Source organism: Nansenia antarctica (genome assembly GCF_963989245.1).
Source record: "Nansenia antarctica genome assembly, chromosome: 5".
NCBI lineage: Eukaryota > Metazoa > Chordata > Actinopteri > Argentiniformes > Microstomatidae > Nansenia > Nansenia antarctica.
In genome coordinates, this window is record NC_137690.1 from 5,402,479 (window position 1) to 5,425,886 (window position 23,408).

Consider the following 23,408-nt stretch of genomic DNA (forward strand, 5'->3'; position numbering starts at 1 on the left):
ACAGGTCGTTGAATAGTGTCCATGTGTTGATCTGGGTGGTAATAGGAGTGTATCTGCTGCCATCTCCTGGACGTACGGAGGTACTGATCTGCCAAAACTATAACAGGCAGACAGGCATATTCATATATATCTTACAACGAAAATAAACAATGTAATAATTAATAAATTACGGAATTATACAACAGGACATATAGACAGACTGAACCTCAACTCCAAGCGCTTCCTCACGTCACAGAGAAAGTGACAGTTATCCTCAGAAGCTTAGACAGACGGAAGGAGAGGCATCGTGAGAACATGGCTTCCAGATCGTCTCTCCCAGAGGAGGATTTGACCTGTCCTGTGTGCTGGGACATCTTCATGCATCCTGTCCTCCTGTCGTGTAGCCACAGCTTCTGTAAAGCCTGTCTGCAGGAACGCTGGAAAGAAAAGGAATCTGGGGAATGTCGGAGAATATTCTCTCTGACTGACCCACAATCACAATCATACAGGATTCTTGGTGAATATTGATGAGTAAAAAATACATTTAAAAAAAGATTGTTATATTTTCTATGAGACAGGCATATTCATATATATCTTACCTATATCTTATAACGAAAAGTATCCAGAGAGACACTCTCACTTACACACTCACTCACTCTTTACTCCTCTCACTCTACACCTGCTGTCTTAATAGCTTGCTTCAGTTGGTCTGTACATACAGCTAGAACACAACTGTACACATCTCTGTGTCCTCATATCGCATGTAGACATATCCTAATGGACCACACTTATATTATAGCATCTTATTCCAAAGTGCTTTACAATGGCCACTCATTCACACACCAATGGTGGCAAGCGAGCGCCAGCCCACTCACTGGGAGCAATTTGGGGTTCAGTGTCTTGCCCAAGGACCCCTCGACACGTGGCCAGTCGGAGATCGTACAGCCGAACATTAGATGCCAGATCTACCTCCTGAGCCACAGCCGCCCCGATATCCTCACATTGTCTCAGGTCGTCCTTACGGAGGAGAATGGGTGAGACTGGATGCTTAGTGAATGAATGAATGAATGAATGGTCTTTATTGTCATTGCTATAGTACAGGTACCAAACAACAACATTTAGGAGGGGTGGCTCCCCTGGTGTTAGGAAAGAAAGAAAAAAACTAAAATCACAAGAAGGGAAGGAGCTGGTTTACATAAATAAAGGCTATGTACACTATCCACTATACTATACTGTACAGATAGACGACTAGGGTTGTCATATTGCACATAGTGTTATTGCACATTCATTTAAAGTGTCGCAGTTTGCAGGCTTGAAATGTACACATTTGTGCCTCAGCACTACACCGGATTTTTTTTTTCAATACAGCAGCTGCCATCAATCCGTCCAGACTGTCCAGGGCCCAGAACCTAGGTCTTTGCTGTGTTCAGGGCCTGGATGGCCCTGGGGTAGAAGCTGAGCTTCAGTCTGTTTGTCCTTGCGGCCATGGTCCTGTACTGCCTTTTCGAGGGCAGCCGGGCAAAGTGTTCGTACCCAGGGTGGGTTGGGTCTCTGGAGATCTTGGAGGCCTTCCTGAGACAGCGTGTGTGGTGTAGTGGGATGCTTGGTGAGGCTGGATGCTTCGTGGGATGCTTGGTGAGGCTGGATGCTTAGTGGGATGCTTGGTGAGGCTGGATGCTTAGTGGGATGCTTGGTGAGGCTGGATGCTTAGTGGGATGATTGGGAGGGCCTGACTCTGACATCACGCCTTTGGAATAGAGATTTAAACAGCTTATGGTCAGGGTTCTGGTCAGGGTTAATTTAGGGTTAGGGTCAGGGTTAATGTAGGGTTAGGGTCACGGTTAATGTTGTTGCGGTCAGATAGGGAACCCAAGTGCAGACACAGACCAGAGACTGATTGAAGTAAATAAGGTATATTTATTTACAGGGTTAGGCAGAGAATGGTCGTAGCACAAGCAGGGGGTCAAGCAGGGGGAGTAGTCGGCAGGCAGGAGGGGTTGTCGGCAGGCAGGCAGGGGCTTAGGCAGGAGGGGTAGTCGGCAGGCAGGGGCTTAGGCAGGAGGAGTAGTCGGCAGGCAGGGGGGTTAGGCAGGCAGGGGCTTAGGCAGGAGGGGTAGTCGTTAGGCAGGCAGGGGTCAGACTGGTAGGGCAGGAGGACAGGCAGGTAGGAGGGCAGACAGGCAGGAGGGCAGGCAGGTAGCAGGAGTCAGGCTGAACGGACTGCAGGCCCAGGGAATAAGGGTTTAGGGTACAAAGCAGACTGACTGAACAGAATTCTAGTAAGGCTGGAAGCTTGACTAACAGTGGAACTGAAGCTACGATCTGGCAGTGAAGTGAAGGCTGGACTGGGTCTTTATGCTAACGGCTAACGATGAGGTAATTGTGAACAGCCGGACAAACGCACACCTGAAGCCACTCCGGCCAATTAGAGGGAGAGAGAGAGAGAGAGAGAGAGAGAGAGAGAGAGAGAGGGAGAGAGGGAAAAGAGAGAGAGAGGCACTGCCCACTACCTAGAGGTAGAGGGCGTGACAAATGTAGGGTTAGGGCCAGGGTTAATGTAGGGTAAGGGTCAGGGTTAATGTAGGTTTAGGGTCAGGGTTAATGTAGGGTTAGATCAGGGTTAATGTAGGGTTAGGGCCAGGGTTAATGTAGGGTTAGGGCCAGGGTTAATGTAGGGTTAGGGTCAGGGTTAATGTAGGGTTAGGGTCAGGGTTAATGTAGGTTTAGGGTCAGGGTTAATGTAGGGTAAGGGTTAGGGTTAGGGTCAGGGTTAATGTAGGGTTAGATCAGGGTTAATGTAGGGTTAGATCAGGGTTAATGTAGGGTTAGGGTCAGGGTTAATGTAGGGTTAGGGTCAGGGTTAATGTAGGGTTAGATCAGGGTTAATGTAGGGTTAGGGTCAGGGTTAATGAAGGGTTAGGGTCAGGGTTAATGTAGGGTTAGGGTCAGGGTTAATGTAGGGTTAGGGTCAGGGTTAATGTAGGGTTAGGGTCAGGGTTAATGTAGGGTTAGGGTCAGGGTTAGTGTAGGGTTAGGGTCAGGGTTCATGTAGGGTTAGGGTCAGGGTTAATGTAGGGTTAGGGTCAGGGTTAATGTAGGGTTAGGGTCAGGGTTAATGTAGGGTTAGGGTCAGGGTTTATGTAGGGTTAGGGTCAGGGTTAATGTAGGGTTAAGGCCAGGGTTAGGGTCAGGGTTAATGTAGGGTTCAGGTCAGGAGAAGGGGGAGGACCTCACAGGATGTGTGGAATGTTTTCTGGGCAAAAACAACTTCTCTCTTCCTGGCCTCTGTCCAACACCACACTTCATACAGATACAGAGTACACACACACACACACACACACACACACACACACACACACACACACACACGCGCACACACACACACACACACACACACACACACACACACACACACACACACATACGTAGACACACAGACATTTCCAGGAAGTAGTCCCGCCCACGAACACTTCTAGAGAAACAAAACTTATCTCTGACACCTTGTCAATCTGGCCCTAGTGTAATCTAAATGGCTCTCACACACCCACCTCAGTGTGGTCTGCTCCAATCACAACCTCTCTCCTCCTGGCCTCTGTCCAACACCACACCCCTACAGGTACAGGACCAGGAAGTGTTCCCGCCCACAAACACAGACACAGAAATAAAACTGACACGGCTGCTCAGTCTGGTAGGGTGGGCAGCAAAAAGGCAGAGAGTTTGGACTCCTTCAGTTGTCCGATCTGTCTGGATCTACTGAAGGTTCCGGTGACTATTCCCTGTGGACACAGTTACTGTATGGGCTGTATTAAGGGCTACTGGGACCAGGATGATCAGAAGGGGGTCTACAGCTGCCCCCAGTGCAGACAGACTTTCATCCCAAGACCTCTTCTACAGAACTACACACTGCTGTCTGAATTAGTGGAGAAACTGAAGAAGACGGGACTCCAAGCTGCTCCTCCTGCTGCTGGACCTGTAGATGTGGAGTGTGATGTCTGCACTGGGAGAAAGCAGAAAGCCCTCAAGTCCTGTCTAGTGTGCATGGCCTCTTACTGTGAGACTCACCTCCAGCCTCACTATGAATCTCCTGCCTTTAAGAAGCACAAGCTGGTCAAAGCCTCCACACAAATGCAGGAGAAGATCTGCTCTCGTCATGACAAACTGCTGGAGGTTTTCTGCCGTACTGATCAGCAGTGTATCTGTTTGCTGTGTTCCATGGATGAACATAAAGGCCATGATACTGGAGTTTACGCTGCCAGAGTGATGGTTATAGATTCATACACAATAATGTTGACACTGCAGTATCAGGCCCTCAGTCCTCCAGAGTAGGAGTGTACCTTAATTTAATTTTAATTTTGCCATTTAGCAGACGCTTTTAATCCAAAGCGACTTACAATTACGAATTACAGGGACATTCCCCCTGGAGTAACTGAGGGCTAAGTGCCTTACTCAAGGGCACACTAGTAGTGGTGTGGTTTCAGAACTCACAACCTTCCGATCACAAGTCCAACTCACTATCCACTAGACCACCACTACCCCACCTGGATCACAGGGCAGGTAGTCTGTCCTTCTACAGCGTCTCCTCTGACACAATGACCCTCCTCAACAGAGTCCAGACCACATTCACTCAGCCCCTCTATCCTGGGTTTTATATTTATAGAGGGTCCAGTGTGAGCTGGAGTAGAGGTTCCCATAAGAGTGATGCTTTATGAACAACTAACCAGTGATTTGGTCTTTAAAGATATAATCAAGTGTATTGTGTTGAGTGTCAGTAATGCTGTACCCAGACCAGTTGTTAATACAGGCTGTTGTGTTGCATGCCAGTAATGCTGTACCCAGACCAGTTGTTAATACAGGCTGTTGTGTTGCATGTCAGTAATGCTGTATCCAGACCAGTTGTTAATACAGGGTGTTGTGTTGCATGCCAGTAATGCTGTACCCAGACCAGTTGTTAATACAGGGTGTTGTGTTGAGTGTCAGTAATGCTGTACCCAGACCAGTTGTTAATACTGGGTGTTGTGTTGAGTGTCAGTAATGCTGTACCCAGACCAGTTGTTAATACAGGCTGTTGTGTTGAGTGTCAGTAATGCTGTACCCAGACCAGTTGTTAATACAGGGTGTTGTGTTTAGTATCTCACCCTCAGTCAGTGGTGCTGTTCCCAGATCAGGGGTCTCATGTATAGAATGTCCTCATGCCCAGATCTGATAGTGAATTATGCATACGTTGAAAATGATACATAATAATTATGATTTATAAACAGATCCATGAAAGGTGTGATTTTGATTATTTAAAAAAGAAGAATCTTATTTTCATTTGCTCTACTATATTCGGGTGATTGTGAATAAATACTGTTTTTATAGCTACACTTTTTGTTGTTTTGTTTCACCTTTCAGGGCTTCAGTACAAACTGACACTTTGTATGAAAACTAAACCCATTTAAAACATCTTCCTGATTCTGGACTGTTAGACAACACTGAACCTTACTGAAGCATCCGAGGGAAACACACATGACTGACCCCAGACCCGCGCCTAGGACCACCTTTCCCTCCTCTGGACCACAGAGCCTTCCTCTCCTCCTCTCTATATGTCCTGGTTCAGAAGGAGAGAAACAGCTGTTGATGCTCCCCTGTCTTAACTGCTCCTTGGTTGGTGTTTTCACAGAGAAAGTGATGATGATGGGTTAGATGAGTATTAAATAAGGGGTCTCAGTCTCTTAACATTTACATTTACATTTTTGGCATTTAGCAGACGCCTTATTCCAAAGCGACTTACAATCAATACATTTGAATACTAAGCATGTGAATCAGCAGTCCACTATTCGTTGCAGGAAGAGTACTCTTAAATGACACAGCAAAGGTCTCTCAACATCTCAATCTTGATATGTCAAATGGAATATCCTATGCTTTCTGTCTCTGATGGGTTTTTACAGTGATAGTTTTACCAGTGACTTATTCACCTGTTCATTGCCATTATATAAAATGTCCTATAGATGGCAGTAGAGGACATCTTATATTGAATCAACCTTTGCCTTTGAATGACAAAATAAGTAAATTATGATTATATAATGATTGGAGCACTTTGAGCTAAAACGTTTGCAGGAAAAGTGCAATACAAATAAAAGTTACTATTATTATTATTATTATTATTATTAACCATCATACATAGGCTACTAACCATACTAACATACATAGTACTTATTAGCCCAAACTGTTAAGTAAACATGTATGCAGTAAGTAAGTGACACATTACAACACGTTTGGTGAGATATTGGTGTTGTGTCCTTGCCTAGGAGAGTGACAGGCATAGCCCTGCTCAGCTGCGCTGATGGTAAGATCTGAGGTACACAGGTCTCTCTCAGAATCTCGGTGTCAACGAGAGAAAGAAAGTCAACGTGGGCATATAGCTTTTAACCATCATCACACAGACCACACGTGTTTTTAACTGTCAGGGGTGTGGAATGTTGTCTGGGCACAAACTATGGAAGCATATAGCTGACCCAATTCAAATGCTAATGCAATATGAGATTGCAATTGCATGTTCCACTTTTGCATGCATTCTTTCAGACAATATTCAAATTCAAATGCAATTCTAATGATTTGCATTTTCATTTTCATGTACCTGATGTGCACATTCGCTGTCAATATTAAAATTATAATGCAAAGCCATTTGACATTTAATTTTCAAAGTCATGCGCTGCTTTGTAGCTGACAAAATTCGAAAGTTCATTCTAATGTGCAAATGATAATGCAATCCCAAAATAGCATATTCATTTGCCACTTTTGCCTGCGTTATTTGAGTCAATATTCAAATTGTAATGCAATAATGTGATACGCAATTGCATTTACATGTTCTAGGAAACAAATCCGCTTTACAGCTGACAAAATTCAAACTCTCTATGCAATTCAAACGCATCCGGGTACTTTGCTCTCCCGTCATGTCCACGCCCCTTTTTGGGTGATAGAAGTGGAGAAGTTTGACTGGCGGTCAATGGAAATTTCTGGTCTTTGCTACTTTAATCCGATAAAATAAGAAAACCGTAGTGCTTTTGAGATATTAGGAGCCCAAATCCGATGGCCAGTTAGGCAAACTATTATATAGTGTCGTTGCCGATCAATGATCGACGTCGTTATATAGAGAAAATTAATGAAATAGGGGTTGTAGTATCTTAACGACAGCAAAAGTGATGGATGTCAGAAATAGCCTACATTACCTGGAGATTCAATAAGGTACTTTTATATGACAGGATATGGGTTAGGGTTATATGACACCTGTAGCGAGATAGATAGATAGAGCCAAAAGTAAAAAGTCGCTGAGAGACCCAAGCAGGGTCTGGGCTGGTAATTGTATGACACGCCTAACAATCCGCTGAGATGAAAAGTACGTTTTAGAGCATTTATTGAATAGAACAATCAAACTTGGCGACGTACAAAAATAATCCATAAGCGATCAAAACCAGAAAAATAACAAACAATGCGTATAGAATAGAATAGACTTTATTGTCCTTGTACAGTTGCCTATACAATGACATTGTAGTGGTTCTTCTGAAGGTGCAAAAACAGAAAAACATATTCACATATTCACAAACACACATAACATATCACAAATATTACACACTAGACAAATTAAAAAGCGAAAATGCTATAAAACAAGCTAAGAGACAATGAGGTCCGTGGTGTCAAGTGCAAATAAAGACAACAATCATAAAAACAACTATAAAAGCAAGCTAAAAGACATGAGGTCAGTGGTTCATCTGCGTCATATATGCGTATAATGCGGTCAACAAAAATACATCGCTCCCCTCTCTCCACTACCGCCATGCAAGGTGCGCAGGTGCTTAAATGACCTTTGCAATATCACCCCCCATAACCATATGACTTCTCAATACGGTGATCAATGCAATAAACAAACAAGTAAACTCACAATAAACCAGCCTGTTATACTAAATAACCCCTAAATCATATTCATGCCTCCTACGATCATTGATCGGCAATGACACTATATAATAGTTTGCCTAACTGGCCATCGGATTTGGGCTCCTAATATCTAAAAAGCACTACGGTTTTCTTTATTTTATCGGATTAAAGTAGCAAAGACCAGAAATGTCCATTGACCGCCAGTCAAACTTCTCCACTTCTATCACCCAAAAAGGGGCATGGACATGACGGGAGAGCAAAGTACCCGGATGCGTTTGAATTGCATAGAGAGTTTGAATTCTGTCAGCTGTAAAGCGGATTTGTTTCCTAGAACATGTAAATGCAATTGCGTATTACATTTACATTTTTGGCATTTAGCAGACGCCTTATTCCAAAGCGACTTACAATCAATACATTTGAATACTAAGCATCAGCAGTCCACCATTCGTTGCAGGAAGAGTACTCTAGCTCGGGCCCGGGGCCACTGATAGAAGGAAAAACCTTCTCCCTATCGCCTTCTACTAAAACTTTTTTTTATTTTTTATTTTTTTACTGGAGAAACTGAGAAACAGTACAAGGGGGGCAATAGAAGTTCTTAGGGACACAGTAGAGGGGAAAGCGGGTGTCTTTAGGAGACGTAGTGGTGAGGGTCAGAAGATGTCTCAGGAGGAGCAGTTAAGATGTAACCTGAAGAGATGGGTCTTCGTCTACGACGGAAGATGGGTAGTGACTCAGCCGTTCTGACGGCCGTGGGGAGCTCATTCCACCAGCGGGAAGCCAGTGTTGTGAAGAGACGTGATCGGGCAGCCCGACTGCTGTGTAGAGGAGGTGGGGCCAGATGGCCAGCCGAGGTGAGGTACAGGCCAATCACAGGCATTTCCTGTATGAGAAGGACTGGCTGTGATGCAGATTGAGAAGAGGTTAGGGGGGAATCGACCCCCACTTTCTCCTAGAGACACAAAGGTGGAAAAGGGGAACAAAAGTCACAAACTGGTCTGGTCGAGTTTCAGAGCACTGGACCGAGGCAAAACAAAGGCCCAGAACTGCTCTAGATTGCTCAGTCTCTCTAGATGCAGGTTTAAGAGAAAAGAGAGCAATTAGGTCTTTGTGATCATTTAAATGTGTCTGTTGTCTAGCCAAAGTCAAGCTTCAAGTAGAGAAACTGGTTTCATTGTCTACTAGGCTGAGGTCGTCAATGTGTTGATTCTGCCCAGACAGTCTGACTGTCTAGTGACTCTTGTGAATTCAGTCTCAAAGGTAATGGTTATCAATAAATAAAACGTTTTAGCAGGCATATTATTCCACCACGCAGGCAAAAGTGGCAAATGAATATGCTATTTTGGGATTGCATAGTCATTTGCACATTAGAATGAACTTTTGAATTTTGTCAGCTACAAAGCAGCGCATGACTTTGAAAATTAAATGTCAAATGGCGTATCACATTATTGCATTACAATTTGAATATTGACTCAAATAACGCAGGCAAAAGTGGCAAATGAATATGCTATTTTGGGATTGCATAGTCATTTGCACATTAGAATGAACTTTTGAATTTTGTCAGCTACAAAGCAGCGCATGACTTTGAAAATTAAATGTCAAATGGCTTTGCATTATAATTTAAATATTGACAGCGAATGTGCACATCGGGTACATGAAAATGCAAATGCAAATCATTAGAATTGCATTTGAATTTGAATATTGTCTGAAAGAATGCATGCAAAAGTGGAACATGCAATTGCAATCTCATATTGCATTAGCATTTGAATTTAGTCATCTATATACTTCCATAACAAACAGCCACGCTCTCACCGGCCTCTGTCCAACACCACGCCCCCTACAGCTAACCAGGAAGTGTTCCAACCCACGTGCACAAACACTTCCAGAGAAACGAATTAACTTTGGTCTTTCTCTGCTGCTCAGTCTAGTGTGTGCAGCAACATGGCAGACAGCACGGACGCAATGAGTTGTCCAATCTGTCTGGATCTACTGAAGGATCCAGTGACTATTCCCTGTGGACACAGCTACTGTATGGGCTGTATTAAGGGCTACTGGGACCAGGGTGATCAGAAGGGGGTCTACAGCTGCCACATGTGCAGACAGACCTTCACCCCAAGGCCTGTTCTTATGAAAAATACTCTGTTGGCTGAATTGGTGGAAAAGAAAGAAAAGAAGACACGTTCCCGAAGAAAGAAACAACGAAAGAAGACAGCACTCCAAGCTGCTCCTCCTGCTCACTGTGATGCTGGACCTGGAGATGTGGAGTGTGATGTCTGCACTGGGAGAAAGCAGAAAGCCCTCATGTCCTGTCTGGTGTGTCTGGCCTCTTACTGTGAGACTCACCTCCAGCCTCACTATGAATCTCCTGCCTTTAAGAAGCACAAGCTGGTCAAAGCCTCCACACAACTGCAGGAGAAGATCTGCTCTCGTCATGACAAACTGCTGGAGGTTTTCTGCCGTACTGATCAGCAGTGTATCTGTTATCTGTGTTCCATGGATGAACATAAAGGCCATGATACAGTCTCAGCTGCTGCAGGAAGGACTGAGAAACAGGTAAGAACCAGAGCTACTCATTAATGACTCTCTGATACATGTAGAACACATAGAACAGAAAAGGACAATAACTCATTTTGATTATGATTGAGGACAATATCACATCATTGTACTTCCAGAGATCCAAAGTCTCTTCCACACTACTGTGTTCATGTATTGGAGAGGGTAAAGGATGTTGGTGTTATTGTTTTACAAGCTGGTTCTTGTCAGACAGGTTTTCACAGGGAGAATGATTAACTCATAACACCCTGCATTTCCTGTCTAGCTTTCTATTCTCTCTGTCTCCAGTAACCATCAGGAGATCTGCCTCCGTGACTTTTCATAGTCCAGCATCCAGCCTTTTCTTTATCAACAGATTCTAAATGTATTTCATGAAACCAGAAGTGTTCTTTCAATATGAGTGATTACTTTATAATCTCAACGCTCTTTTATAAAGTAAAGATGATAGTGTGTGATGTTATTGTTTATCATAATTCAATGTAAATATGCACAGTATTTATTAAAGTGTGTTTGTCCACAGAAGCAGCTGGGGATGAGTCAGCAGAAAGTCCAGCAGAGAGTCCAGGAGAGAGAGAAGGAACTGAAGGAGATCCAACAGGGTGTGGAGTCTCTTAGAGTGAGTATTGACCAGAGGAGACGCACCATTTCACTGCTCTCCTCCAGTCAGCCACTCTCCAATCCCTGTGTGTGTTTGTGTGTGTGTGTGTGTGTGTGTGTGTGTGTGTGTGTGTGTGTGTGTGTTTGTGTGTTTGTGTGTTTGTGTGTTTGTGTGTGTGTTTGTGTGTGTGTGTGTGTGTGTGTGTGTGTGTGTGTGTGTGTGTGTCCTAACAGCGCTCTGCACAGACAGCAGTGGAGGACAGTGAGAGGATCTTTACTGAGCTGATCCGCTCCATTGAGAGAAGGCTCTCTGCTGTGAAGCAGCTGATCAGAGCCCAGCAGGAGGCAGCAGTGAGTCAGGCTGAAGGAGTCCTGGAGCGACTGGAGCAGGAGATAGCTGAGCTGAGGAGGAGAGACGCTGAGCTGGAGCAGCTTTCACACACAGAGGATGACATCCATTTCCTCCAGGTAACTACACTGACCCTCCATCTGCAATACTGACAGGAGATTACTATTCAGTTATTAATTTCTCTCTCTCTCTCTCTCCCTCTCTCTCTCTCTCTCTCTCTCTCTCTCTCTCTCTCTCTCTCTCTCTCTCTCTCTCTCTCTCTCTCTCTCTCTCTCTCTCTCTCTCTCTCTCTCTCCCCAGAGTTGTCAGTCTCTCTCCAGTCCCAGTGTGTGTTCAGACTTCCCCAGCATCATTGAGGGTCCTCTTCAGTTGTTTGGAGATGTGAGTGAGGCTGTGTCTGAGCTGAGAGAGAAACTAGAGGACGTCTTTAAGGGGGAGTGGCCCAAGATCTCAACTGCAGGTGGCTAAAAACTCTACCTGTCATACCTTCACACAATCAACTTTAGACCAATTGAAAGCCTTCGTCATCACCTTGTATACATGTACTGTATGTTTAACAATATATGTGACAGCATCTGGTCAATGTGGGAACAAGTCGGCAACCAATAGAAATGTTCTAACTTTTATTCAGAAAAATGTAAATAAATGTCAACGTTGCTGAGAATCAATGACATACTCGCTAGTCAAACAATGGATTCGGTGAGTAATACACATTATACACTAACTAGGTAGCAGTGGGGATTACTCACCGAATCCAGTGCATTGCAATATTTTAGCTTGACTAGCGAGTGGGTCACAATTTTCATAATAAAAGTCTGAACATTTGGTCGGTTGCCGACTTGTTTACCAGCGGCTGTCACATATGATATAATCAGAATGTTCTATCTCTCTCTGTGAATGTGTTTTTAGTGAATGCAGTGGATGTTTTGCTGCCACCAGAGCCCAGGACCAGAGCCCAGTTCTTCCGATGTGAGTGTGTTTATCCTGAAGTAGCTGACAGTCTCTCTCCACTGATCCTCTCCACAAACCCTGAGATAGAACTAGAGAGCTCTAGGAGAGGGAGAGACTCATCAAAGACAGCCTACATATCTGACTCTCCTTCTTTCTCTGATCTGGTCTCTGCTCTGCTCTTCTCCCAGATTCCTGTCGGCTCACACTGGACCCAAACACAGCAAACAGATACCTCTCTCTGTCCGAGGGGAACAGGAAGGTGACATGTATGGACCAAGCTCAGTCATGTCCTGATCATCCAGAGAGATTCACTGGCCGGTATCAGGTGCTGTGTAGAGAGGGTCTGTCTGGACGTTGTTACTGGGAGGTTGAGTGGAGTGGGGTGTTGGTTTATACAGCAGTCTCATATAAAGACATCAGCAGAGCAGGGGGAGGTGTTGACAATAGATTAGGATACAATACCAAGTCCTGGATGTTAGAGTGCTATAGTGATGGTTATACTTTCTATCACAATAATGTTGAGACTAAAGTATCAGGCCCTCAGTCCTCCAGAGTAGGAGTGTACCTGGATCACAGGGCAGGTAGTCTGTCCTTCTACAGCATCTCCTCTGACACAATGACCCTCCTCCACAGAGTCCAGACCACATTCTCTCAGCCCCTCTATCCTGGGTTTTATGTTAATCCTAGGTCCAGGGCTGAGCTGTGTGAGCTGGAGTAGAGGTCCCTATAAGAGTGATGCTTTATCATAACCTACTAACCTGTAGAAATATCTTTCTCTATTATTTAGGGTTTTAATGATTTCCCTCTTCTATGAATCTCAGAGGATTGACTCTCAGATTGAGCTCTCTCTGTAAAGTCTACAATGTGAGATTATTGATGATGTCACTAATCTATAATATTGGATATTCTTTGTAATAGATTTTGCAGAGTAATCATTACGTATGTATTTGATGTTATTGTAGAACAGTTTTTTTCACGACCAATAGAAATGCTGCATGATAACATGTTTTCCTACTGGTGTCCTACATGTATTCTTATTGATTATTACCTATTGATCTATTCCCTCTCTAATATGAACTACTCTCCTCATCGTCATCAAAGTTGACCAGTTGTTCTGTTCAGTTGTACAGAACTATGTTGGTCCAGTCTTTCTGATCTATTTGAAGCCCAGTAGAACAGCCAGCTACTGGATATGTGGGATTGAAAATGAACCTGAATGATGTATCATCAATTAACATTAAAGAAATCATCAGATTGAGAAATGTGTCAGAATTCTTCCTTTTAGTTTGCACGGTTGTTTAATGCCAACAGGTCGTTGAATAGTGTCCATGTGTTGATCTGGGTGGTAATAGGAGTGTATCTGCTGCCATCTCCTGGACGTACGGAGGTACTGATCTGCCAAAACTATAACAGGCAGACAGGCATATTCATATATATCTTACAACGAAAATAAACAATGTAATAATTAATCAATTACGGAATTATACAACAGGACATATAGACAGACTGAACCTCAACTCCAAGCGCTTCCTCACGTCACAGAGAAAGTGACAGTTATCCTCAGAAGCTTAGACAGACGGAAGGAGAGGCATCGTGAGAACATGGCTTCCAGATCGTCTCTCCCAGAGGAGGATTTGACCTGTCCTGTGTGCTGGGACATCTTCATGCATCCTGTCCTCCTGTCGTGTAGCCACAGCTTCTGTAAAGCCTGTCTGCAGGAACGCTGGAAAGAAAAGGAATCTGGGGAATGTCGGAGAATATTCTCTCTGACTGACCCACAATCACAATCATACAGGATTCTTGGTGAATATTGATCTACAGTGTGTATAATGTGTTGAATGCATGTCTTTGTTTTGAAGCTCCTGTGATCCTGGACCCCAACACAGCCCATCCCTGTCTCTCCCTGTCTGATGATCTGACCAGTGTGAGATGTCTAGACCCATGGCAGCAGCTTCCTGACAACCCAGAGCGCTCCATGATGTATCCAGATGTTCTGGGTTCTGAGGGGTTCAGCTCTGGACAGCACAGCTGGGAGGTGGAGGTGGGGGGGCCGTCCTCTCTGGGTCGTGGGTGTGGTTAAAGAGTCAGTCGATAGGAAGGGGAAGACACGTCCAACACCGAAGTATGGAAAGTGGGTTGTATGGCAGAGGAATGGTGAGTAGGGAATAGGGGAGGGGTTAAGACCCTCATTCTGAAGAGGAGACCCCGGAGGAACAGGGTGCAGCTGGACTACGACAAGGGGGAGGTGTCCTTCTACGACCCTGAAGACATGACGCACTTCCACACTCATAAAGACACCTTCACGGAGAGACTGTTACCGTACTTGTCTATTGGATCAGCTGGTGATGCAGAAAATCCTGGTGTAAAAATCTGCCAATCAAAGGTGTCTCTGAGAGTGATGTCATCCTCTAGTCTCTAGACAGCTAGCTGCTCTTGTACTTTTCCCTATAATTTGTAAATGGTTGATTGATGTTCATGATTTTGTTTGATTTTCAGATTGTTGAAGTTTAATAATTTTATATTACAACTGTTTATAATCTGTTCTGTAGTCAGCAACAGTTTTTTGCCCCAACCACGTATGTATGTAACATTCTGATAGCTCCAGATTTATTTTTAGTAAGCTCTTATTTGATAACCGTGATAATGTAACATTGTGATTAATTGCTATACATTTAAACTAAAGCTGAATCTTGTCGATTAAGCCTGTATGGGTATATTCATATTGTATTCATTTGTGTTTGGTAGCTAACATAGGCCTACTTACAAAAAAGGCTGATTTTCTCATTATGATGACCATTTCTGTGTTTTTGTAGAGTTAAACAAGGATACTGATGATGAAGGCTGCACATCAGGGTATATACAGTATACAATACATACAATATAAGCCATCTACTTCTCTGCTTTCAGGTTGTTATCAATACAACTATTACTACTATTACTATTACCGGTACTATTAATACTAATATTAAATTGATACAACTATTACAATTCCTGCATTGCTTTAGGTGTGTCTAGTCAGCCACTCTCAGACTATGATACTGACAACGAGGACCAGCCATCAGTACCTGCATTTTCCTGTGGGGACAGTGATGTGGCAGGCCTTGTTGCCCCACGTGGACCTCCTGGTATGTAATTTTTCATATTAAATATACTGTAGCCCGTTTAATATATTGTACTACTTCAATTCTTTCATCTATGTATTAATGCACCAATGAGTACTTCTGTCTCAGAGACTTGAAGACAGGATCTGATTCTCAGGCTTTTGTCACTTTCAGATATTTCACAGTCAAGAGCAAAAGGTCCCACTCAACCTTGGCTAAAGATTTTTCCCAAGACTGTCCAAGGTGAGAAGATGTATTTTTAGTAAGCACTTATTTGATAACCGTGATAATGTAACATTGTTATTAATTGCTATACATTTAGACTAAAGCCGAATCTTGTCGATTAAGCCTGTATGGGTATTCATATTGTATTCATTTGAGTTTGGTAGCTAACATCGGAGTGCAGTCCTCCCACCTGCTCGCCTGCGGTGTGTCATGTCTTTTGTGGATGTGTCTGTGTTTCCCGGAAGGTCAGGTGTGAGGAGCTCCCAAATGGCATCTGCTAGCACTGGCTTCTGTGGCTGTTGAAGCAGCAGGGAGGTGTCAAACAGCGCTGGAGGATAACTACACAGCTCATACCTGAACACTGGTGCCAGGTCTCATACCTGAACACTGGCAAGAAAACGAACCCACTGGTTCATCTTGACCCACTTACCTGTATGCATCTATGGGTTAAGAATTTCCTTTTACACACATATAGTACTGCATCCAACTCCATGTCTCATGTTAAACAGTTTCTGGTGATTGTGGACAGTATTGAACACTTTGTGTGGACATCAGACAGAAAGAACATTATTTAACATGGGCGTCAATGGGAAATTGTGGCATCACCAGTTTCAGTATTTTTCCATACCTCCCACCACTTGGATTTCTTAAGACTTTTGATATGTTATGAAGGACATATCCATGAGACTAGGACAGTTGAAAGAGTTTCTGTTGCAATTTGTCTGAGGTCATATTGTATAATGCCTGTACTATCAACCCACTTCTGTTCTCTCTCCATCTGTCCTCTTTTCACTCGGTGTCTTGTCTTGCTGTCTGTGTTTTGTCTGTTTCTGACTGTGACATGGCTGTTACTGTCTTCATTGTCTGCGTGTTTGTACTGTCCGTGTCTCTCTCCATGATCTACTCTTCTGTTTGCATGGCTCCCTTGTAAAAGAGACCTTGGTCACAGCTCCCCAGGCTAAAAAAAAGTACATACATACACGAAAGCACACACACACACACACACACACACACACTGACAGACACATAGACACACACAGACACACGCACACATGCACACACAGACACACGCACATACACACATGTCCAGACACGATATCCAAACCCAGAAGCAAAGGGGAAAACAAATGTAGTGAAGAAGATATACTGTAAGTCCGAAAATATGCAACCGTGGCCTGTGGTGGTCCAGTGGTCTGGCACCGCTGTCTACAGTGCACACATGTGCCCATGTTGGCATGAGTTCGAGTCTGGCCCATGCCCTGCTGACATGTCCTCTCTCCTTACTTTCCTGTCTGTCTTTACTATATCTGTCCAATAAAATGAAATGTGAGTGGGACAACCCAACTCAGAAAAAATGACTTTAAATTGTATTTATTTTTTTAAATATGCAACCACCTTGAACCGACCTGAAAATGTGTGCGTAAAATGACACCAGGACACCGGACGCCCCGCTACAGGTTAACTCTGGCACATCTGAGCTCTTATCCAAGAGATCAGAGATTAGAAAGACTTCACACACAAACACAGGAGGCTAATTCCCCATGTCAGACAAGTGTGTGTGTGTGTGTGTGTGTGTGTGTGTGTGTGTGTGTGTGTATTGAGCGCCCCAGTCCTACTCGCTGCGATAGTGGACATAAAGTTTAGAACCTATAGACACACTTCGTTGCATAAATGCATTTCATGAAGTCCAGAGAAGCTTTGCAGAAGCTTTATTTTGATCCATGCCATGATGGTAATTGTGTAGCATATACAGTATCTGATAGCATATATCCGATGAGGTTCCGTGGAAAGCTCTTGGAATACCTCTCAGGCTCACTATCAGGTAAATATATCTATCAGGATGTCAGCATCCTATTTCACCTGTGTACACACACCGACTCCAAAAGAGCTTGTCATATAGCCAAGTTAGGTGTCTTTGGGGCAAACAAAAAGTCAATAGGAGAGAATCTAAATTTAAATAATTTTATTGTGTCTTCTGTGTATTGTGTGACTGTCTGTGTGTGTGTCTGTGTGTGTGTGTGTGTGTGTGTGTGCGCGTGTGTGTGTGTGTGTGTGTGTGTGTGTGTGTGTGTTTGGCCATGAGAGTCCAATCCAACCCCTCACACACTTCTCAGTGTCTGGGCCTTAGGGATGCAGAATGGCGTGGCGTGGGCGCTGGCCGTCCTCTGTATGCACTGGCTGGTGGTGAGGGCCTGGCTCGCCCTGCGCTGGCTGGTGGTGAGGGCCTTGCTCTCTCCCTGCCATTGTCCAGAGCCACTAACAGCGGCTTGGTGGCCACGATGCGGCCGTTCATGCCAGCCATGGCCTTGGTGGCCGCCTCAGGGGAGGAGAAGCACACAAAGCCATAGCCCTGGCTGCGTCCACCTTCCGTCGCCACCTTTGCACTGGTGATTGTTCCGAAGGGGGCGAACACCTTGCGCAGGGCCTCGTCATCCATGCTGTCGTCCAGGTTCTTCACATACAGATTTACACCCTGGTAGAGAGAGACCCTGTTTAGTGAGATGATTTTTCAACCCCTCAAATACATAGACAATAATTACAAAGTACATCAACTTCTATGTTAGCATTAATAAATTCACAAACCTTGTATGTGGTCGTACGGTCCAGCTTCTCGCTGTCAAACTGGCGCTTCAGCTCAGTCTGGCGCTCTCCTCTCTTCTGGGCGCGGCCCACATAGACCCGCCTCCCATTGACTGTTTTACCATTCATGTCGTCAACGGCCTTCTGGGCGTCCTCGTGCCTTTGGAAGTTGACAAAGCCGAAACCTTTGGATTTCCCGCTGTCATCAGTCATGACCTGGACTCTCAGGGTCGGGCCATATTTCTCGAACCTCTTCGCCAGCCTGCGGTTGTCCATGTCCTCTCCAAAGTTATTGATGTAGACGTTAGTGAACTTGTCATTGAGCAGCGTGCTGTTCATGAGGTGGGGGGCAGCACAGGTCTGGGCCTTGGGGATGCAGAATGGCAGAGCTGCAGGCTGGTTGGGGTTGATCACTGGGTTGGGCACGGCGTCAATGCTGGCCGTCCTCTGCATGCACTGGCTGGAGGTGAGGGCCTGGCTGGGGGTGAGGGCCTGGCTGGTGGTGAGGGCCTGGCTGGAGGTGAGGGCCTGGCTGGGGGTGAGGGCCTGGCTGGAGGCGAGGGCCTGGCTGGGGGTGAGGGCCTGGCTGGTGGTGAGGGCCTGGCTGGTGGTGAGGGCCTGGCTGGGGGTGAGGGCCTGGCTGGGGGTGAGGGCCTGGCTGGTGGTGAGGCCTGGCTGGTGGTGAGGGCCTGGCTGGGGGTGAGGGCCTGGCTGGTGGTGAGGGCCTGGCTGGGGGTGAGGGCCTGGCTCTCCCTGCGCTTGCTGGGGCTGAGGACCTTGCTGGGGGTGAGGACCTTGCTGGGGGTGAGGACCTTGCTGGGGGTGAGGACCTTGCTGGTGGTGAGGACCTTGCTGGTGGTGAGGGCCTGGCTGGGGGTGAGGGCCTGGCTGGGGGTGAGGGCCTGGCTGGTGGTGAGGGCCTGGCTGGGGGTGAGGGCCTGGCTCTCCCTGCGCTTGCTGGGGGTGAGGACCTTGCTGGGGGTGAGGACCTTGCTGGGGGTGAGGACCTTGCTGGTGTGGAGGGCCTGGGGGTCCCGGAAGAGAGGTTTGAGAACCACTGCTTTAGAGAAAGGCACTGTCGAGAACCGCAGTTACCTCTGCTTACCTCTTACCTCTGCTTGACGCAGTTACCTCTGACTGCGTCAAGCAGCAAAGCCTTCATTGTGGGGGGCAGTTATTTTTCATTACCAATCATTAATGTTTTCTTGACGTGTAGCTGAAACAGGCTCTATATGACTTGTAAACTGTGGTAGGATACAAATCATGATGGTATTTGAGAGATTAATTGCGCATATCTTAAGTTGATGAGTGAGTGTTGCTTAACAGTTCTTTTCCTCACTCAAAAACTTTTCGTTTCAACTGTTTTGGCATGGTCAGTATTTTTTTATTATTATTATTCCAATTACCTTTGAGGTACAACTAGCACTGTTTTTAGTATGACTAAGAGGATAGTGATGACCACAGCAGTGGTTTTTATACTTTTTGTTGTTAAATAAGATTTGGTTCTGGTGATCACCTAATCAGTACCTCACTAAGTAGAATAAGGTGTGTGTGTGTGTGTGTGTGTGTGTGTGTGTGTGTGTGTGTGTGTGTGTGTGTGTTGGAATTCAACAGACACTGGAATGGAATGGCTGCCAGAAATGTAGAGATGCTGATTTCATTTTTCTCTTATTTTTTTTTCAGGGATGTATATACTATACACCAGGGGAGCCCACACTTTTTTGAACCAAGATCTACTTTTCAAGTAGCCAGTCTGCCAAGATCTACCAGTCTAGTTTCAACATCGCAAAGGTACACGCACATACTACAAACACACACACACACACACACACACACACACACACACACACACACACACACAGTTCCCAGCCTGCATAGTAAACTCACAATACACTTTCTCTCTCTCTGTCACACAGCCACACAGGAGAAGACCATCACAAACCCTCCCTCTTTGCTATTCTCACTCACACACACCAGGGGCGGAGCTATGTCCACGGGCGGGGCCAGGGCCAGAGAGGGCCTAAATAAGTATACATTATATTATTATTAATGTCATTATATATGGTGGTCTATAATTGATAGGGTGGAGATGACTGTGAATGTAGTAAAATAGGATTTCTTTTTCACTTTTGCCAACCAACCCCATTGAAATTGGGTTTTTCATTGCAATAGGAAAAGTAAATCAAGCATACTTATGTGTTTCATGGGAACACAGGTCTGCTGTGAAATCAACTGGATATTATACTCACCATTTGGACGTTCCTTTTTGAAAGTCCAACTGGGGGCTGACGGTGATTTTCTTTTTTTGCACGAGCAAAACCTAATCAAGCCCTAAGTGGGTTCTCTGGGGTGACCTTTGACCCTTGCCCTTGAACAATGACTCCTCCCAATCATATTCAGTTGTAATCTTCTGTCTTGTACTGTATTTGTTTATTAATGATGGTTTTCTTGGCTCTCTAATGGACATGTGGATTAGTACCAACAGTTGCTTGTAGCCTACCACCCCACAAAAAGTTCCTCCTGGGAAAAATTAACTTCTATCTATCTCCCTTACCCAACCCTTACCCAACGGGTGACGTCAGAGTTGGGCCGTCCCAAGGATCGCATTTAGCATTTATCAATCCAACAGACTGACAAGCTAGGATAGTAAACCATGTCTTACCCTTATGGCCAGAGGCCCACAGTACAGACGACTGGCATGGCAACAACTGCCTGCTTGACACCGGCACCTCCTGTAGCACAGAATGCATGGACATAAAGACTTAATGATGATGTCTTGTCTGTCTCTCTACTAACATACATACACCTAGACTAGAGACTGTCATCATTCTCTCCTAGTGGGAGATCTTACCTCACAGATGAGGACAGTGGGTGAGTCTTGGTCTGGTTGACCGAGGTCTGGGTTTCCCACAGGGTGGGTCAGGACACACGCCTGAGTCACTGCCAGATCCTCCACGGTCAGGACTAGTAATATCAAACATGATTATGTTTATTGGTAGGGTTTCTAGAATGTTCTACAGGCTATATAGGTGGTTCACAACAACACACAAGTGTTGTAATCATTTCTGAACTAATAAATGCACTATTATAGTGGGTTGAGGTTATGTACTGTAACATGATTTGTAAAATTCGAGCCATGCTTTCCGTAGCTAAATTTACCGTCCAACTTTGTCCACTCGGTGGACTTAAAAGAAGGAATAATGACATTGACATTTCGTGAGCTTAGAATGATAGCCTAAGGTTCTATCTCCGTTTAGGGTAGTTCAGAGATATTGAGCGTCAACGTTTTTACATTCCATTATGTTTTGTGAGATGTTTTATTATGTTTTTATTAATTACTAACTAAAACATGTCCTGTTGTTGTATATCCACTGGCTAACTGTAACCTACCTTCCTCATCATTGATAACAGGGGCCTCTTCAGAGCCCCAGTTCCTCTATGTAGTACGAACTAGCAGCGCCTGCTACCAGGCCAGCCACGAAGAAAAATGTCATCTTTTAGTTAATCGTCTCTTGTCTCTTTGACTGAAAGTTAATCGTCTCTTGTCTCTTTGACTGAAAGTTAATCGTCTCTTGTCTCTTTGACTGAAAGTTAATCGTCTCTTGTCTCCAACTGAAGTGAAACACTGTCTGAAACTGCTTTGCTGTGTCCCTCTGTTTTACTATAGAATCACTGATATGTCACAAAACTCCTACAACTCCCTAGGCAGAAAGCCTGTGTCGTTGCAATCAGAACGTTGTTTGTTGTAGCGGGAATATCAAAATGTTACCCGGATACAGCAATAATATTATTTTCTGATTGGCTGTTCGGAAGCTATATATTTGTAGTTGATTAGCTGGTGCGTGGCCTTCTGAACTCTAGTGGAACCAGAGGGAACTCACTTGATTCTCTACCTGTTCTATTTTTTTTTTTTTTTAATAGCTGCGCAACTTGGTGGGCGCCCCTGGTAATTTCTCTGCGTGAGAAATACAAAGTGTGGCGTGTGAGCGTGTGAGCGGGTTGAAATGCGTGTGTCTCACGCCCAATGCGTGAGACTTGAGAGCCCTGCACCAATCAGCAATTAAACCATGCTCAGGGATGCGAATATGAGTCTATAAAGTAGAAGGATAACAAATATGAATATATGCATCGAATAGACCTGTGGGACATAATCGTTGCTATGGTTACAATGTGCTTTACTAAAGTAGGACAGGGAAATACTGCCGACTCACGAACATATAATGTGTCTCTCGTTCTTTATGTAGGGTAGTAAATACATTTGTGTAGTATGCTGATTTTAGAAATAATTCAAATCCTCTCTCCCGCGCTTATCTCTATTAGTGTGCCAATGTTGACGTTGCCTAATATAACAGGTTGCCGACCCCTGGCTTGTACTGTCATCGAGGAGGACACTTCCTGAAACACCACAGGGGGGCGCTGTGGCAGCGCTCTGCTCCTCCACGAGCCCCTCTTTGAACATCCCTCGACTATCCGCTGGCATCGGCTGGTTGCCCAGGCAACCGCGGAGCGACAACAACACGGAGCCGGTGGATAATAACGGATAACGGAAAGTTAAAGTCTTTAACGGCTCAACAACTTTGGTCGGATTCGATACGAACTTTACGTTCATCACCGTGAGCCCGTTTATGTTTATGTACAACTTTCTAACCGGCTACAACTACGTTACGGACGTGCAGACAGACGCCGAGTGAAGGAAAGGTCCTTTCATCTGGAAGTCAACACAACTAAACCTCCTGGAAACATCATCCTGACAGACGGAGTGGCTTTGTGTGTGAAGTGAAACTCCGTAGGTAAAAGAACCGTAGACAAGTTTCATTTATTCATTAACACATTTTATTTTATGTATGTACACCATAATATGCAAACTGGATCTGTACATAAACATATGGTACTTCACCTGAAAATATGATTACAACATTATAACATCATTTAGAAAGAAAAGCCCTTGCATTTGTGGTAGAGAAAATGTGACACTTTGACTTTGTGGTGTTTGAAGAAGGACTAAAACAGTCTAAAAACAGGTGATATTTGTATAATTTAATACAATTAGAAACCTCTACGAATCTATAAAACCAGAACACTTTTAAAAACTCTTTTACTTTAAACATCAGATCGAGTGTAACGGTTTGTTGGGTCCAGTTACCGGCGTCCGGTTCGGTTGGGCC

The 23,408-nt window shown here is 44.7% G+C and overlaps 1 protein-coding gene across 1 annotated transcript; it reads left to right on the forward strand.

The window, feature by feature from the left end:
- Positions 1–294: 294 nt before the first annotated feature.
- LOC308159212 (tripartite motif-containing protein 16-like) lies at positions 295–13,055 on the forward strand (the record flags this gene model as incomplete). Its single annotated transcript, XM_080532957.1, has 8 exons — positions 295–394; positions 3,596–4,236; positions 9,811–10,440; positions 10,961–11,056; positions 11,272–11,505; positions 11,687–11,846; positions 12,296–12,355; positions 12,526–13,055. The coding sequence occupies 8 exons, from the start codon at positions 295–297 to the stop codon at positions 13,053–13,055; spliced, it is 2,451 nt and encodes an 816-aa protein (XP_080389083.1).
- Positions 13,056–23,408: the final 10,353 nt, after the last annotated feature.